General features: G+C 37.6%; 1 protein-coding gene across 2 annotated transcripts; it reads right to left on the bottom strand.

Annotated features, from left to right (window-relative positions):
* Nucleotides 1–3,270: 3,270 nt before the first annotated feature.
* Nucleotides 3,271–18,183, bottom strand: ehd2b (EH-domain containing 2b). 2 transcript variants are annotated; one of them, XM_014985639.2, is made up of 7 exons: nucleotides 17,317–18,183; nucleotides 15,402–15,772; nucleotides 13,375–13,551; nucleotides 10,721–10,836; nucleotides 7,447–7,859; nucleotides 6,923–7,087; nucleotides 3,271–5,770 (listed from the first exon to the last, which is right to left on the bottom strand). In XM_014985639.2, the coding sequence occupies exons 2-7, from the start codon at nucleotides 15,620–15,622 to the stop codon at nucleotides 5,222–5,224; spliced, it is 1,641 nt and encodes a 546-aa protein (XP_014841125.1). In that variant the 5' UTR covers nucleotides 15,623–15,772; nucleotides 17,317–18,183; the 3' UTR covers nucleotides 3,271–5,221. The 2 variants fall into 2 exon arrangements, with proteins under 2 accessions (XP_014841125.1, XP_014841126.1); XM_014985640.2 differs by having other exon boundaries at nucleotides 10,739–10,836; nucleotides 17,317–18,181.
* Nucleotides 18,184–18,289: the final 106 nt, after the last annotated feature.

Genomic DNA, 18,289 nt, shown 5'->3' with positions numbered 1-18,289 from the left:
TGGCCCCCGGGCCGCACTTTGGACACCCCTGATCTAACAACTTTGACTTATTTTCTGGTTAAAACTCGTTGACATGTATAAAAAGGAAAACCTTCCTCCACCAGATGTCGCTCCTTCCCCGCAGAAGATGGCCGCCGCTCTGCTTCCCCCGCAGCTTTGAGGAATTCCCCGCATGTCCGCTGCTGCGTGACGTACGAGCGGAGACCCCGGTTTTGTTGAGTAAGCTCTGCTGTTGGGGTCATCTGCTGCAACCTGCCTGTTTCTCCCTCTGTTGCTGCAGTTTTGATCTGGCCATAAAGCAGTTTAAATGATTTAAGACTCTTTTCAGTCAGGCATTGTTCGAACTGCCCCGGAGATTTTCCTTCACTCTGCTTTCTAAACACGCTTAAAATACACAAATAAGCGGAATTTATGACCATATAAGGTTCGTTTCTGCTGGATTTTATCTTGTTTTGCACATTAGCTCAGATTTTCCTTCTCAAAACATACAGTGGAGGGTGTGGTGTTCTTCCACTCAGACCCTTCAAATAGGGAAATCTTTCATAAAGGTACAGTGGGAGCTAGCGGACCCTAGGAAAGAAGATATTAATAACTCTCAGGACCGGCCCACAGCATTCTTCACATGTGAGTCACTGTAAGCCAGAGAGCAAAGGGAGGAAAGCGCTGGGTTGCCTGTTTCTCATTTGAGCTTGTTTCCACTCAGGAGTGGAGCGTCATTAGGAAACCTCGGAAATCCTCGTGGTTTTCCGCGGGATTCTCGTCTGGTTGCTCATAGTTACAAAGTTTAAACCAACCAAACAAAACAAAACAAAACAAACAAACAAACAAAACAAGACGGCCAGTCATTACTGTAAGAGCATTAGAGCAAAACTTAGCTGAGATGAAGTTGAACTAATACAGTATGAGAGAGGGAGGTAAAGGCCTCACATTATGGCAAGCTGTTATAACATAAAATCGGTCTCATCACTCAATGCAAAAACACAAAATGTTACCAAGTATTTTTGCTCTAGTTTCTTGCGTAAATCTCTTAGTAGAGTTGGTGTAAGCCAAAACTAGCTCTTGTGAGCTTGTTTTAAATAAGTATCGATTTTTAAAAAAATTGTAGTTCCACTTTAGATTATTTCACTTATGATGCAGAAAAAAATGTCTTACATAAAAATAAAATCTGATAATAAAACAATCATTATTGAGGAATTATTTACTTAAAACAAGCTCCTTTAACTTTCTGTAATATCACCTGCACGTTAGTTTTGTCTTATTTCAACTGTACTAATATATTTGCACCAGACTAGGTTTTACAGTGCACTTACAATCCAGATATCTGAAATCGTTTTATGACTATAAACATAATAAATTAAGATATCTCTAATCAGATTTTGACCAGACAAAATAACAACTTGAGATTACTGACAAGTACAAATGATGTCAGATTTACCATTACTTTGTATGGAAGCTTTAATTCAAGATATTTAGAATTAATTACCGAGTACCCGAAACATATATATATTTTAGAAACCGGCAATTAAATTATGACTAGTCATAAAGTAAATTTAAGATATGTCTGACCAGTTCGATTCTAATTAAAGAAATCTTAAATGTGTGTAAAATTCTGCAGGCATCTGTTTGGACAGCTCAGTGACTCGCACAATTCTTAATTCAGATGTCTAAAATGTAACTTTGACCAGTCATATTTACATTTGAGATATCTTAGATAGTAATTATGGATGTGAGACCCTTCATTCAAATGAAGTCTTGAAAAAAAAATAGTCAAAATGCAACTGAAGATATTTTTGAATTATTATTCTTACTTAGAATGTGAATGCAGATATAATAATTTACCAGTCAGGATAGTAAAAATGTATCGAGTAAAAACACATTTATAGATACCTATAAAGTAATTATTGAGAGTAATGGTAAACTGATTTTATGTTAAAATGGCTTGCCATAGTGGGACAGCGGTTTGGAAAATGGTGGTACGGGGACTTGGCAGCGGAGAGTGTGAGTCATTGTTTATCTGGCCTGTCACCAGGAGACAGAAAAGGCCTGATGGGGAAAAAAAATCAGATACACTCAGCTCTTAGTTTCTTCATTTTAAAGCTTTCTTTGTCCACAGCTTGCATAATAAGCATTCATGCCCTCTGAACCTGAAGACAAATGTGAGCAAAGTAGAAAGAAAGTGATCAGTAGTTTTCTGAATCGTTTACCGATCAAATATCTACTAGCAGAAATGGAAAAAGTGGAAAAAACTAGAGGAGAGCAGATTGATCCAAAAAAGATCCATATATGGAGATAAATTGAGACCACAAAATTAGTTCAAAATGAAAAAAAAAAAAAAAGAAACAGAAAAAAGTTCTTGAATCTTAAAAGTAATTTTGTATATTTTTTCCAGTTTTGAATCTTTTTTTATTTTTAGAACAAACTTTATGGCCCCATTTTAGCTCCATATAAATACTTAAATCCCAGATTCTGTCTTGATAATTGTATTTTTGCATTGTAGTTTCTCAACACCATTGTAAAAAATATTTCACTTGATTTGCACTTTATTTAGAAAACGGTGCTCAAAATGTGTTTTTTCTTTCTATTGTTCATGTTTATCTTTTATATTTTGTAGACAGTCTTTATCTAAATTCTGTCCTAAGTTTTAAAAAAATAATTCAATGGAAAAATCACAAAAACACCTTTAGTTCCAAGTATATTATACTATTCAATGGCTGCTATTATCGGTATCAGCAATATTTGCTTACTTGGTATCGGTTAACTACCAAAATATGCAAATATCCACCTTTTTGCTGCAAACATATGGAAGGTGAAGAATGCCAAATCACAATAAATCATGGAACCCCCTAACCCCCTTACCCTAACAATTATAATACGTAATAAAAATTTTTTATAACTGGAAATACAAAAACAATAAAGTGTAGAATTCAACATATATGCCTCAATTAAGATAAATTAAAATTAAATTTGATTTAATTTTAAAAACTAGATATTATTTTATGATTTATTAAATTATTTCTTGTTCATTTGCTAACTTCGCCTGCCAAACTCAGTGGGCGGGATTAGAGGACACCCTGATGTCTGATTGGCTGCTTCAAACAGGAAGTCAAGACAATTTCTTCCAGGTTTGTTATAAACGAGTCATTATCTCTGGATAGGAACCGACAGGCTCTACTTTGTGTTGCTTTGTCACTTAAAATCACAAGAAAATACATTAAGGTTTGTAATTGTACTATGACAAAACGTGAAAACACTAATACTGCTAGAAACATGTCACAGTCAAGGAATTTTATTTGTTTGCAATAATAGTAAACATACAAACAATGGTGGAGCAGTGTACAGTAGTCAGTAATTTATCAGTCATTCAGTCTTCTTTGAATCAAAGCATGTAATGTTCTTTTATGCAACCTGCTCCTGCACATTAAAAGCAACAGTTAAAATACAAAAAAATAAAAATAATACCATATAGAGTTTGCACAAAACCATGAGAAGCATCAACGTGAAATACATTAGATTTGAGCTGCTTTCTTTTTATAGAAAATGCTATAAATGCATCATGTGAGCTAAGCTGGTCCTGGAAATGTGGGAGGAAAAAAACAGTGCCAAGCAGAATAACTTCACGATGAAATTACCACTGAGAATCTAACGTTTACATTTAAAGACTATACTTTTCTAATAAGAGCTCTCAAAGTTTTTACCTTCTGCAAACACGAGTGGAAACATTTTCAAAAGCTCGTTTTCAAGAGCAGAAAGAGAGGAAGCAGCCAAACTTGGTAACTTACAGGAAGCTACGCTTAAATAAACTATGTTCAGCTGCGCCAGAGTACAGTCAGTCTCTAGGAAATTATACAACACTGTGCAAAAATGTATTTATGTTTTGCCTCCATGCAGCCAGACTTTTCTGTTCTTTTAAAGTACTCTAGTTAGTGGATTTAAAGGCTTTCTTGGGCTATTTTTTGTTGTTCTTTTTTTTCAGATGCAGGGCGATGTCGCCATAAAAATCTACAACAGAAGAAAAGTCTCTATATTTGTCACTTATTTTGAAAAAAAGTCATTAAAGGGACCTAAAAAAGAAAATAAACAGTGATACTTCCAGCCCAGTCTGCTCATCCTCACTCTTAGCCACACCCCCTATCTATTGGCTCCACCCCTCCATATCTTAGCCCCACCCACTTCAGTGGAATCTTTCCTAATTTGCTTAGGGGCAGAGCTAAGCTTTCACACATTGCAATAGTTACATTTTAAGTAATTAAAGATTTTAAGTAACTTAAGATTAAGTTAATCTGATTTAAATTCTCATTTTAGACCCTCTTTCCTTTTTTCAGCTATATTTCTAGTTTTTTGTATTTTTCTTTAACAAATGACACAACATCCCTTATTGCATTTATTTTAAAGTGTAAATGCTGTGGCACCTCAAGAAAACCTCAGGGTGGCATAGCTAAACAAAAAAAAGACAAAAAAGATACATATTCTTGTATGTATTTCTTATATTACTATTTTTTAAATTATTTTCTTAATTTTATAAATTTATTTATTGAGTTTTAGGTATATGTTTCTATTGGAGAAGATGATGCCTGAACATGATTCTCTGGGTGGGGCCAGGGAGGTGGATAGCAGTTTTGAATAGGGGGCCACGTCCCCTTCTCACCCCCCATTTGGGTTACCACTGTTAGGTTGATAAACTTAATTTAAATTATAAAATGGAAGTCTGACACTTTAGAAGGCACATCTTTTGCACAGCAATGTAGATAAACATTTTTATGGGGTTGAGGAGATAAGTACAACAGAGAATTAGGGCCATACTAAGGAAAAATAAAAAATAAAATTACGGGAATAAAGTCATAAAATAACGAGAAAAAAATCATAATATTATGAGAATAAACTCATAGTATTACGGGAATAAAGTGAATTTTATTTTGAATAAGGTTGAAATAAAATGAGAATAAAGTTGAACTAATACAAGAAAAAAGTCATAATATTACGAGAGAAAAAAGTCATATTACGAGAAAAAAGTCGTAATAATATGTGAATAAAGTTGAAATATTATGAGCATATATTCGTATTTTTCTTAGACTAAAGTCGAAATATTTGTAGAATAAAATCATAATTTCATGACTTTATTCCTGTAACAATATTTTTTTATTTTCCTAGCGAGGTCCTGACTCAACACAAACCGTAGCCAAACTGCACCAGCAGCGGGATCCGTCGGGCTGCTGCTGTGTTTCTAAGCATCCGATCCCTTCTGCCTGCGTTTGGACGGCGGGATGAGCCGATTGGGCAGCTCTGGAGGAAGACCGTGGCCCTCCAGCTTCACCTCGATCAGATGGCTGGCCAGGGCGAACTCCTCGTCATCCAGCATGCCGTCCCGGTCCACGTCCGACAGCTTCCAGATGCGGCCCAGCACCGAGTTGGGCAGGCGCGTGCTCACCATCCAGTCCTTGGCCTTGGTGCCGCTCAGCTTACCCTCGTTGGGCGCCAAGTTGTAGAAGATTTCGTCGTACTTGGGCTTGTCTTTGGTCACCACCCAGTCCTCCTCTTCCTCGTGTTCCTCGCCGTTCTCCTCCGCGAACGGGTCACCCTCTGTGAAGGGCCCGGCCCGGGTCCCCAGGAAGGCGCCGCCCTGGACTCCGGGCTGGTCTCCGGCTTCCAGCTCCTCCTGGCGCAGCAGCGGCATCAGCTTGGCGATGTCGGAGGACAGCAGCTCGTCCAGCGCCGCCATCAGGTTCGGCTTCAGGCTTTTGAACTTGGTGAAATCGTGAGCCATCAGTTGTTCCTATAAGAAAGCAGCAGCGTTGATTTGTTAGCTGGTAGTTTAAATTCGACATGAATAACAATACAATGCATGAACGCGCTCACATTTTGTGCCATCACACTGCAAAAACACAAAATCTGACCAAGTATTTTTGCTCTAGTTTCTTGTGTAAATATTTTAGTACACTTGGAATAAGACAAAACTAACTTACAAGTAACTTCCCAGCAAGATATAGAAGCTTGTTTTAAAACAATAATTCCTTTATATTGATTTAAAAAAGTTCTAATTCCATTTGCAGATTATTTCACTTATAACAAGACATTTTTCTCATACAATAAGTGAAATAATCTGCCAGTGCAACTAGTGCTGTTTTTATCTTCATGAGGAAATTATTAACTTACAATAAGCTCCTATGTCTTGCTGAAAAGTTACTTATAAGTTAGTACTCTTGAAATATTTATTTAAGATATTTACACTAGATACTTGACCAAAAATACTTGGTGAGATTTTGTGTTTTTATAGCAAATACAGAGCTGACCAAAAGTCTTGGAGCTCAGCTTGTGTTGCTAGGTAACGGTCTGGGATTCTGGGGTTGCTAGGTAACGGTCTGGGCTTCTGGGGTTGCTAGGTAACAGGCTGGGCTTCTGGGGTTGCTAGGTAACGGGCTGAGCTTCTGGGGTTGCTAGGTAACGGGCAGTGCCTGCTGATTTGCAATGCTACATTTGGAAGTTTTTTGAATTGGATAATTTTTCAGACACCAAAAACATGAACTTATTGCCAAAAACAGCTGGGTTGTTTTTTTAAGCACTTGGGCCGTTTTTTTTTTTTTTAGAAGCAGTTGAGACCCGAATGGAAGTACAGAAAAATGTGGGGTAAAATGTGAATTTTGCATGACATGTCCCCCATAAAATAAATGAACACTAATCTGGAACAAGCTTCCAGAAAACTGCAAAAAAGCAGAAACACTGAGTTCCTTTAAATCAAGGCTCACTTGTCACACCATCAGAGAAACACAGTGATGGTTGTGTCATGCCAAATTATGCAAAGTATTTCATTTTTCTTCCACTTCACAATTATGCACTTATTTCTGTTGGTGTCTCACATAAAATCCCTCAGCATGCATTGATATTTATGGCTGTAACATGACAAAATGTGCAAAACTTAAGGACTGACCTGCATCTTGGCGCAGTCGGGGAAGTCTCCTGCAGAAATGTTGTGCTGCAGCTGGATCTTAGAGAAGATCACTGGCAGCTCATGGATGAGATGCTTCTTCTTGTTGTCCTTCCTGAAGACAGACGGCATCTCCTGCTTCAGGTAGCTGATGATATGAGCATGAACCTGCAGGAAGAGAAGCCCGGTTGGTTCACTACTTCGGGGGGAAACAGAGTTAAGTCCAGCAATGCAAAAACAAAATATTACCAAGTATTTCTGTCTAATTTATAGAGAAAACAGAAATATGAGCTTGTTCCACGTCAGTTCTAGTTCCACTGGCTGATTATTTCATTTATAACACGGGAAAATATTTTGTTATAAGTCATTTCTCATCACTATTAAGGAATTATTTGCTTAAAACCAGCTCCTATATCTTTCTGAAAAGTTTGTCTTATCTAAAGTGTGTTAGATATTTTCACTATAAATTAGACAGAAACACTTGGCAGTGTTTAGTGTTTTTCAGACAGAAGCTCCGGGTCGCCTACCCTGACCAGACGCGCCCTCTTCACCAGGTCGTTGAGTTTGCGTAGAGCTGCATTGCGAGGGAGGTTTTGGATGTCGGCAAACAGATCCTCCTCCTCCAGCTCAAACAGTTTCCTGTTATCAGGCACCAGCAGCGGCTCCGACCAGAAGGAACCGATGTAGACGCGCAGGACCTCCGGGGTGCCGAACACCTTCCCCAGGGACCACATGAGCGCCCCGTAGACCCGCATCAGCTGCTGGGTGCCCACCATGTCGGCCTTGTTCAGTACCACCCGCAGCTTGTCCTCGTTGCCCTTCAGGGCGCCGATGGCCTCCGAGAACTCGTCCGAGATCTCCAGTTTGTGGGCGTCGAACAGCAGAATGATGCGGTCCACCCGCTCCGCAAACCAGCGCAGCACCGCCGGGAAGTCATAGCCTGAGAGATGAGCGAGAGCAGGAAGAGATGACACAGATTAACCGATCTTATCTACATCTGCACATCGCCTGCAGCCGGCTGCAGTAAAGACTCTGTTCTTCTGAAGACTGGTTTTCTTTCCTTTCATTCAGTCATCTGTGCAGCGCTTAATCGTTCAAGTTCAATTTAAAAAATGAGACAATACGTCCCTCATGTATGTATATTGATATGTAAGTACATGAGATTGTAGCCAGGCTGATGTTCAAACACAATAATAAATACAGGGATAAAAAAAAAACTTTCTGCATACTTCAACAACAGTGGCGTATTAGGACCGTTGTAGATTAAAAAAACAACAACCCTGAATTACATTTTGAGAAAATTTGTGCAAAAAATAAATAAATAAAATAAACAGAAATTTTGAGTTTAATCTAAAATATTTTCTAGAAAAAAAAACAAGAAAATTTCAGAGTTCATGAAATTGAAAAATTTGCAAGAAAAAACTGAAATTTTCCTTAAATTTTATATTGACTTTTGATTAATTTCAAAATTAGAGCCTTTTCAAGGAAGTCACAAAGTTGCTAGAAAGAAAATCAAGTTTAAAAAAAAAACAAAAAAAACTTTTAAACTTTTTTGAAAATCTTCAGCTTTCTAAACTCTAATAATTTTCAAAAGTTGAGAGATTTTTGACTTTAGAAACTCAGAGAATTTCCAGGTTTTTTTCCAGAAAATTTCAGAGTTTTTTGGTGGAAATGAGACATCTATAGACATTGGCCCCAATACGCTGCCATAGACTTAACCAATTTACATATAAAACATTCAGCTTTTTCTGGAGACTTTTGCTATATCTTTTGTAATTTCAGTTTTATTTTTTTTTAATATTTAAACTTTTATGCAAATTTCAGTTACACTAAAATGAATTGAAATTTTTCAGAATTCCACAAAATTCAGAAAGATATTTCTGCTCTTTGACAGCTTACGACATCTGCCTACTTCGGCCTAGAAGCTCCATTCAGCTTTCAAACAAATCATAAGAAGTTAATCTATGGTTCAGTTTACTGATATCTCTGACGGGTTTTCTAAAATCATGCTTTAAGTTTCGTGCAGATTTTTGGCCGTTTTCAGCTTTACACTGTAATCCAGTGACGGAATTCTTCGGCTGCCAGAGCGCGCCACTCTAACAACTGAAAGTCTGACAAACAAAATGCTGCTGATTGGAAATATCTCACTCTACAGAAACAATTTATGCATCAAAATGTAGCCACAAGCATCTGCTTTCAGGAAATATAAGTGCCATTGATGCAGGTTTTACGGTTTTCTTAGAAACACTCCCTGAGCGCAAGAATGTCACCCTGTCCTCCATTGGGCTCCATATAAAATATTTTCAGCTCTTTCTCTCTAATCAGAATCTTCTGGTGCGTTCGTTAAGCAGATTAAGATTCTCACGCTTGTTTTGCAAGGAACAGCAATTTTTCTACTTGGACTAATCTTTTCTTCCTTTTTTTAGCCGTTCCTTCAGCAGAAAATCTTGTCTCAACTTTAACTGAGTGAATTCTGTGTCGTGCAGCTGAAAAGACTGAAGAAACAGAGTGAGACTGTTTCTGGAGAGGTGTGTTGATGAAGAATGTTGAAAATGTTTTTAATTCCTGTCAGCGCCTCAGGCAACAAGCCATTCATCTCTGCAGCTTCAGGCTGGAGGAGGAACTCTTGTTGATTGATAGTTGAAAATGTAAGGCAGCAAATTGTACATTATCCAAATACAGGCATGGGGAAAATCTAAGTGCAACATCCAGCTGCTTATGCAACCAGCTTTTACAGCAGTAATTTAAAATGCAGTTTTCTCTTTCAGTCAAATTATTTTGTTTCTGTCTCTGAAGGAGCTGTGCCGCCATTTTGTTTTAGAAAAAAAAAACTGCTTTCTTCCATATTATGTTAAAACAACTTAAAAGATTTTTGACCTTGCATCATATAAAATGATGCGAAATTATCTAGAAAAATTTCTGCCATTAAATTGGGGCTCTGTCTCTTTAAGAAGCTTCAGCTCAGCGCAAAACCACAAAATTTTACCATATAATAAAAGTAACTGTAAGTTGTATCTTATTTCAAGCGAACCAAAGTATCTGACCTACAAATCAGAATAAAAATACTTGGTAACATTTTGTGTTTTTGCAGTGTTATTTGCCTCCAGCATGTTGTCCCAACAATGCTCCTCGTTATGCTGTTTGTAGCAGCTCTTAGGAGTTCAGCAAGCTCGCAGTTCCACCAGGTGTTTGCTAAGCTGCTCAAAACAGTTTATTTGCTGGTACATTTTTTGTTTTTGTTTTAAGTGCAAAAAAAATGAACAATTTTAAAATTTATTCAGGAAATGTTGTATTTTCAGTTTGATATTTACATTTGAAAAAGCATTGCTTCTTTTTTTTGGTGGAATGAAGTATTTAAAACAGTTTATGGAGTCATTGCTGATGTCTCTCCATCCTGGCATTGTGCTGACGTAGACCTGTACCCTTTCAGATAAAAATCAAAAGAAACACAAAACAAAACGGGCAGCGGTGAAGCCGACTGCTAGCGATGAATCATTCAGGATTAGCAGGAAGAACGGCTCGGCTGCAGGATGGGTTAGAATAAATGAATGCAAGATGAAGATGATGGAAGAGATTTCTCAACAGTGCATTCTTCCAGATGTGCTGACAGAGTCTCTGTGCTTAATTATGAGTTTATGGCTGCAGGGATGTTTGTGAGTCCTGCTGCCAAGTGTTATTGGTGGTGGAACAAACCGATCCCATGAGTTAGCCAGGAGTGGCGAGGAGATGAGCTTATGAGCTGATGAGCGCAGATACGCCTCTCTCTCTCTAGGCCGATCTAACCTCATGCCCTCTCCTCACCTTTGTCACCCCGCTCACCTCGGCTGACTCTCTGCTTGGCGCCGGACAGGATGCCCGGGGTGTCAATGATGCTGATGCTCTCCAGGACCTGGTTGGGCATCTGGGCGCACTGGAATCTGGACGACAGGTCAAAACGAGGAGAATTACACAATATGGGGGTAAAAATACAGTAGAAGAAGCTGGAAGGTGACCTATTATGCTTCCTTGAACAGGTTAGGATAAATATATGGTCTATAAATCGTTTTTAGAGAATGAGATTTTAGCTGTTCCAGGGCCTCTCTTTAAATCCAAATAAGCTGCTGCTGGCCACGCCCCCTAACTCAACGTTTACACTCACAAGTAAAAATGGCTGCAAACAGATGACAATTATACAATCGTACATCTTTGAAAAGCATTAGTAAAGCCATCTGCACAACCAACAAGAATGTATCAAGTAGTTTCTGGATGGTAAGTCAACAACAAAACACTTGTCTTTTCCAGCAGCCATTGTACAGCGCATACAGTTGTAGGCTGACCTGACGTGCTGGAGCTTACCAAGTCTTACCAAATGGTTTTTGGTCTAGTTAATAGTGTAGATATGTTGGAATAAGACAAAACTAACTTACAAGTAACATTTTTACCAATATATAGGAGTTTGTTTCAAGTCAATAATTCCTTAATAATGATTAAAAAAACATATTAGTTGTATTGGCAGATTATATTACTTAAAACATGGGGAAATGTCTTGTTATAAGTGAAATAATCTGCCAATGAAATCAGAACTTTTTCATAAATATTAAGGAACAACTGACTGAAAACGCGCTGTTATATCTTACTGAAAAGTTACTTGCAAGTTAGTTTTGTCTTATTTCAAGTGTACTAAGATATTTGCACTAAAAACTAGACCAAAAAAACTTGGTAACATTTTGGCCTTTTGTAGAGTACAGAGGTAAAACCAGCTGACCAAAGGTGCTGGAGTTCAGCTTGTGGTTGCTAGGTAACAGGCAGTGCCTGCTGATTGGTGACTTTACATTCCAACGTTTTTTGAAATGGTTAATTTTCCAGTCACCAAAAAACTTTAACTTATCGCTAAAAAACAGACCCGTGTTTTTTTTTTAACCACTTGAGCTGCTTCTAGAAGCAGTAAAAACCCAAATGGAAGTGTAAAAATGTGAATTTTGCATAATAGATCCTCTTTAAAGTAAATGAGAATGGTAAGAGGTCAGTCAGTGTGAGCCACAGATCCGACACACACACCCAGCCGGCCCATTGTGTGCAGGCCGGCCTTGCTGCTCTGGGCTTCCTGAAGGAAAATGACCATCACTGCCAGAATCAAACAATAAGATCTGCTAACGATCTAGGGCTCAGAACAACAACCCCACTTCCTGCATTTTAAAGGCTTAACGGGCCCCTCCGGTTTCCAAGACAGGAAGTCAACGCAAAAGGAGACGCAGATTTCTTCACAAACATGACCCTGATGGAAAACTCGCATCAGACGGAGCTCCGATTAGCAGGAGCGCTGCTTGTTCCTGTGACGTCTTTCTGCTCCCCTCTGAACTGCTGCTGGCATTTAGATCTAACAACTGGCAGCTCAGAAGATGAGTTTCAGGGGAAATAACTTCTACACTGCAAAAACACAAAATCTCTCCAAATATCTTTTATCTGGTTATTAGTGCAAATATCGTAGTACACTTGAAATTAAGAAAAAACTTACTGAGAAGTAACTTTTCAGTAAGTTGTAGGAGCTTGTTTTAAGTAAATAATTATTTAATTTTGCTTAAAAAGTGAAACTTATAACAAGATATTTTTCTAATGTTAGCACAATAATTTGCCAGTGGAACTAGTACTTTTTAAAATAAATATTAAGAAATTATTTAAAAGAAGCTCCTATATGTTCATAAAAAAGTTCCTTGTAAGTTAGTTTTGTCTTATTTCAAGTGTACTAAGATAAATACTTGGTAAAAGTTTGTGATTTTGCAGTGTGGCAGCTCTGAATTTGAATAGAAAGTACTTCTTATTCTCCTACACTGCAAAAACACAAAATCAAACTAAGTTGATTTAACATAGTTTTCAGGGGTAAATATCTTAGTACAGTTGAAATAATAAGCTGTAGAAGCTTGTGTTAAGTAAATAATTCCTCACTATTGATGTAAAAGATTGAATTTAAAACTGAAAAAATGTAAATGTCTCGTTATAAGTGAAATAATCCAGTGGTTATGTTTTTAATCAATAATAAGAAATAAGCTCTTACAACTCGCTGAAAAGTTATTTAAATTAGTTTTGTCTTATTTCAAGGCAACAAAGATATTTGCAGTAGAAACTGGACAAAAATACGTGGTAAAGTTTTGTGATGTTTTTTTGCAGCATAGCTATAAATGTTTGTCTTTTCCCCGCGGGGCTGTGCCGCCCTTTGACCTTGCCTCTTAAACTGCGTACTTTCATCACCCACTCGCTCTGTCTTTCCCTTTTTTTCCACAAATAAGGCCGGGGGGCGCCTCTCTCCGAAATTTGGCACAAGCTCTTGAAATACCAAAGAGCTAAAACACTTTCCACAAACTTCCTCACACACACACTCACACACTCCGCTCATTCCTCACCAGTATGTCACACACTCCCTCCCTCTCAGTGGAAATGCTGTAAAATCCTGAGGGTATAGAAGCGTCTGCGTGCCTCACCTGTTGAGGAAGGTGTTTCCAAAGGGGTTGAGTTTACGGAACGGCTTGTTGGGGTCGACGATGAGGGCGTTCCCGGGGATGACGCCCTCCACCTCCCCGTGCATGATGGCAGTGAAGCAGTCCGTGGTGGGTTCAGGGCCCACTCTGCTCCCGGGAATATCCTGCTCCAGCAGATACCTGTCCGTCACACGCAGAACCGTTCACATCAGGCTGATCCTGACTGGGAAACTAATGAACGTCTGCAGCTTTAATCAACTCAGAACCACAAAGTTTGGAGTTTGTTTATCTGATGGATCAGCAGAAAGAGGTGTGTCACTGTGAACACTCCAAAAACACAAAATCTTAACAAGTAGTTTTAATCTAGTTTTTAGTGCAAATATCTTAGTTCACTTGAAATAAGACAAAAATATGAGCTTGTTTTAAGACAATAATTCTAGTTCTAGCTACAGTGACAGATTATTTCACTTATAAAAGAAACATTTTTACCATGTTTTAAGTGAAATATAACAAGCATTTTTGATCAATATTAATGAATTATTACCTTAAAACAAGCTCCTAAATTTTGCTGAAAAGTTTCTTCTAAGCTAGTTATGTGTTATTTTAAATGTAATAAGATACTTGCACTAGAAACTAGATAAAAACTACTTGGTAGGATTCTGTGTTTTTGCAGTGTTTCAGTTTTTATTTCTCACAGATATGCATTTGGTTTGCTCAAGCTTCTTCAAATTAGTTTGAACCTATATAAATTATATGTTTTAGACTTTATTTAAAGTAAAATATATATTTAAGAACAATACATTTAATATTTGTGTCATGTTTAAATTGGTTATAATTTGATGCTTTATATTTTTTAATGCTGATGCTTTGATTTGTATTTCTTTATTATTTTATATTCTTGGAGTAACTGTCAACAAATAAGCAATTTGCCCTTGAGAATCAGGAAAAAATTCTTGATTTCTGATGTGTAAAGAAAACTGTTTAGGCTTGCCCAAGATTCACAACTGCAGTTTTGTGTTGGACTTTGACTGGGCCATTCCAACACATGAATTTGATTTCATATAAACCTTATGATATTACATATAAAGTCTATTGTAGTTCTGGCTGCAGCTTACAGCTGTTTTCCTGCTGCAACGTGAAGCCATACCCAGATCTGAAAAGCTTCCCTGTCACTACTGAAGAAAAGCATGATGCTGCCACTACTGTGCTTCACCACACACGTTCTGGAAGGTATCCTGTGTTAGTTTTCCTGTGTTAGTTTTCAAAAAAGAAAGATATATATATAAATAATATGGTCTCATCTGGAGCAGACAATTTCCTAGATGTGTAGACAGCACCCACAGCATGATGCTGCCACCACCATATTTCATTGTGTGTATTCAGTATTTTTACATGATGGTAAATAATGAAACCACACTGCAAAAACACAAAATCTTACCAAGTATTTTTGATCTAGTTTGTAGTACAGATATCTCAGTTCACTTTAAATGAAACCAAACCAACCTTGAAGTAACGATTCAGCAAAAAATAAGAGTTTAAGTCGATTATTACTTATACTGATAAAAAAGTTCTAGTTTAACTGGCAGATTATTTCACTTAAAATATGGAAAAATTATGTTTATAAGTGAAATCATCTGTACTTTTCATCAACATTAAGGAATTATTTACTTATAACCAACTTCTACTTTTTTAAGTTTTTGTTGGCTCTCATGGCCTTTATTTAAAAGTAGTTTCAACAGGAAGGAGGGTAATGAGAGAAGGGGAAGACATGCAGAAAACGTCGCCAGACCGGGAATCGAACCTGCGACCACCGCCATGAGGGCTAAGGCCTTAACACCTGGGTTATGCTTTGGCCCTGCGCCACCACAGCACACCCAGGCTGCTATTTCTTGCAGAAAAGTTACTTCTAAGTTAGTTTTGTCTTATTTCAAGTGTAGTAAGATATTTGGGCTGGATCGCAGTCTGAGACACTTGGTAAGACTTTGTGTTTTTGTAACATTTGTATCTTCAGCGAAGCTGCAGGGTCTTACTTGATGAACGTAGTTTTTCCAGTGGAGTACTGACCCACGACCAGAACCATGGGCTTGTTGTCGAAGTCGGCGTCCTCCAGGCTGAGGGAGTGGAAGTCATGGAAACCGTAGTACTGCTCCAGAGGCAGCAGTTTCTTACGGTACAGAGACTTCAGCCCCTCTGTCACCGTGCGGATCACCTCAGGCGCCTTCTTCACGTTTTTACGCCCCCAGCGAGACATTTTCTGACGCTTGTAATTCCTGTCTGAGCCTTCAGGTGCTTCCTGTGTTTATGTGAAAGCTGCTCACTTTGTGCTTGAGATGGATTCGGTACGCAGCGTGGGGAATGATAGGACCGAAGAAGTAGCTCCAACAATGACGACCTTTAACCCCTGAAATGTGCACCAAAGACAGAGAGAAAGCAGGTAATATATATGGGAAACATAGCAGCTGATGATGAAGACCTGCCAACAGTCTTAGAGACTGCCAACACTGCAAAAACTCAAAATCTTACCAAGTATTTTTGTCTAGTTTCTAGTACTCTTGAATTAAGACAAGACTAACTTACAAGTAACTTTTCTGCACGAAATAGAAGCTTGTTTTAAGTGAATACCTCTTGAATACAGATTAAAAATGTAGATTTTATTATTAAAAGCCATATTTCCTGTTTTAAGTGAAAATAATCTACCAGTGGAAATAATATTTTTGTATTAAGGAATTACTTACTTAAAACTAGCTCCTGTATATTGCTGAAAAGTTACTTGTAAGTTAGTTTTGTCTTAATTCAACTGTACTAAGATATTACCACAAAAAACTAGATGAAAACACATGGTAACATTTTGTGTTTTTGCAGTGTACTTACTTTCCAAGCCATGTTGGCTTTGTTCACTACAAAAACACAAAATCTTACCAAGTATTTTTGTCTAGTTTTTGTGGAAATGTTTTAGTAAACTTAAAATAAGATAAAACCAACTTACAAGTAACTTCTTAGAAAGATTTGAGAGCTTGTTTTAAGTAAATTACTCCTTAATATTCACTAAAAAAGTTAAATTTATAGGAAAAACATCTCAGATTAAAACAATTGCCACTAGAACTATAACTTTTTCTTGATCAATATTAAGGAATTATTTACTTAAGATCTCATATCTTTCTAAAAAGCTTACTTTTAGAAAGATATTCATGTGTAATTAAATATTTGCTCTAGAAACTAAACCAAAAATACTTGGTAAGGTTTTGAGTTTTTCCAGTACAGAGTACGCCTGAAAAAAAAAAAAAGAAACATCATGCTCTCAGTGGAAAATGTGAGGGATTTGCACAGGCACAGCTCATTTCTTTACAGTGAAATGAGTAAGACGTTCCTTTTATCTGCTGCGTCTCCCACAAATATGTGCATGGATGTGGAGGAAGGGTGCAGCTTTTCAAAGTTTTCACCCTCAAACGTGATCTTTTGACTGGAGTTTACATAAACAGAAGCTCAGGGTTGGGAACTGAACTCATTATGGCAGCAAAGAGGTGAGGCCAGCAGGGCTATAACTCATCTTTTCCTTTTTTTTTTTTTTTTTTTTTTTGCCCAGGGGAGAAGAGGGAACACAGTTCTGACATGTCACAAGACCACAGTGGAGTGGAAAGAGTCAAAATGGCGAACTCTAGAGAGACATTAAAGGTTGCCATCACATCTAATCGCCAAGCAGAAAAGTCCAAACTTTGGTTGAGACTCTGGAGTCGGTTTGGTGGAAAATGTCTTGTGGGTTTCAGAACCACAACTGCAACACATGTTTGGACTTGGAACAACAAGAAACTACAGTTATACCCTGCTGCAGCAACAACTTTTGCAATAATGATAAGCAGAAAAATGATAATTCTATTAAAACCGGAAAGGTTCATAATAAAAAGAGGGATTAGATGCAAGATATGAAGTTTAAAATGCAGAATTTACCAAGTCGATGAGGATTCTTCCCAAAGCACCTTGATTCGCCCTGAGAGTGAGACAGAAGAGCCGCTGGTACACGTAGGATCCCTCTGCGGAGCGTCGGCTAGATTACAGAGGATCCTTCTTTCTCCAGGGTTTAATACATTTCAGATGAGCTCTGGATCTGCTGGCTGGAAAAACACGAGGCAAACACTCACTGGGGGAAATTTTTTCTCTCCCTTTGCTTGTTTGAGTTTGACAGACCCTCCTTCTCTTGCAGGGATGCCTGGGCACTGAGCGCCAACGTTCTGCAGAGGAGTGACCAGAGGGTGTGGATCTTCAGAGGAGGGGTAAATTATTTGGGTGGAGTTTTTTTTTCTTTTTTTTTTTTCTAAATGACACAACATTCTTGTGCATATTTCAAATCATATGACCTCATGCTCATGTTTTCTTCTACTAAACATGAAACAATGTGTATTTTAAACACTGTAGAGTCTGTAGACTCACTGTGGAAGCACCACCTGGTGGCAAAATGATGGAGGAAACATTTATTATGTACCAAGAAACGCACAGATTCAACCATTACAATCCAAAAAACACACAAACTATTAGACCGAAATACTATTAAGTATTTTAATGGTCTAGTTTTAATGGTCTAGTTTCTGGTGCAAATATCTTATTACACTTCAAGTATCATATAACTCACTTACAGGAAACTTTTAGCAAGACATAGGAGCTTGTTTAAAGTCAATAATTGTTTAATATTGATTTTTTTCCCCCTCCCACTCTTAACAGGGAAAATGTCCTGTTATTAGTAAAACAATCTGCCAGTGGAACTGGAACTGTTTTAATATCAATAAAAATGAATTATTTACTTAAGATACACATCTGTAGTTTTTGTTATAGTTGCATAGTTTTATATTGAAACACATTGATTTTGAAAAACATTTCTTCGGCCTGATTTTGTTATTTTGTAATTATGTTATTTATAAGAATCATT

Source organism: Poecilia mexicana, unplaced genomic scaffold (assembly GCF_051168715.1).
Source record: "Poecilia mexicana isolate PSO_F unplaced genomic scaffold, ASM5116871v1 scaffold_13, whole genome shotgun sequence".
Classification (NCBI taxonomy): Eukaryota; Metazoa; Chordata; class Actinopteri; order Cyprinodontiformes; family Poeciliidae; genus Poecilia; species Poecilia mexicana.
The sequence above is the reverse complement of the archived record's forward strand: the minus strand, read 5'-3'. Positions and strand labels throughout refer to the sequence as shown.

Bases quoted from the DNA above. Each gene is read 5' to 3' on its own strand.
- ehd2b (XM_014985639.2), bottom strand. From the start codon at position 15,622: ATGTCTCGCTGGGGGCGTAAAAACGTGAAGAAGGCGCCTGAGGTGATC. The intron at 10,837-13,374 runs GTGAGGCACGCA...CCTGTCGTCCAG, and splicing joins GGAAACACCTTCCTCAACAG to ATTCCAGTGCGCCCAGATGC. The intron at 7,860-10,720 runs GTGAGGAGAGGG...CTCATCTCTCAG, and splicing joins AGGTGAGCGGGGTGACAAAG to GCTATGACTTCCCGGCGGTG.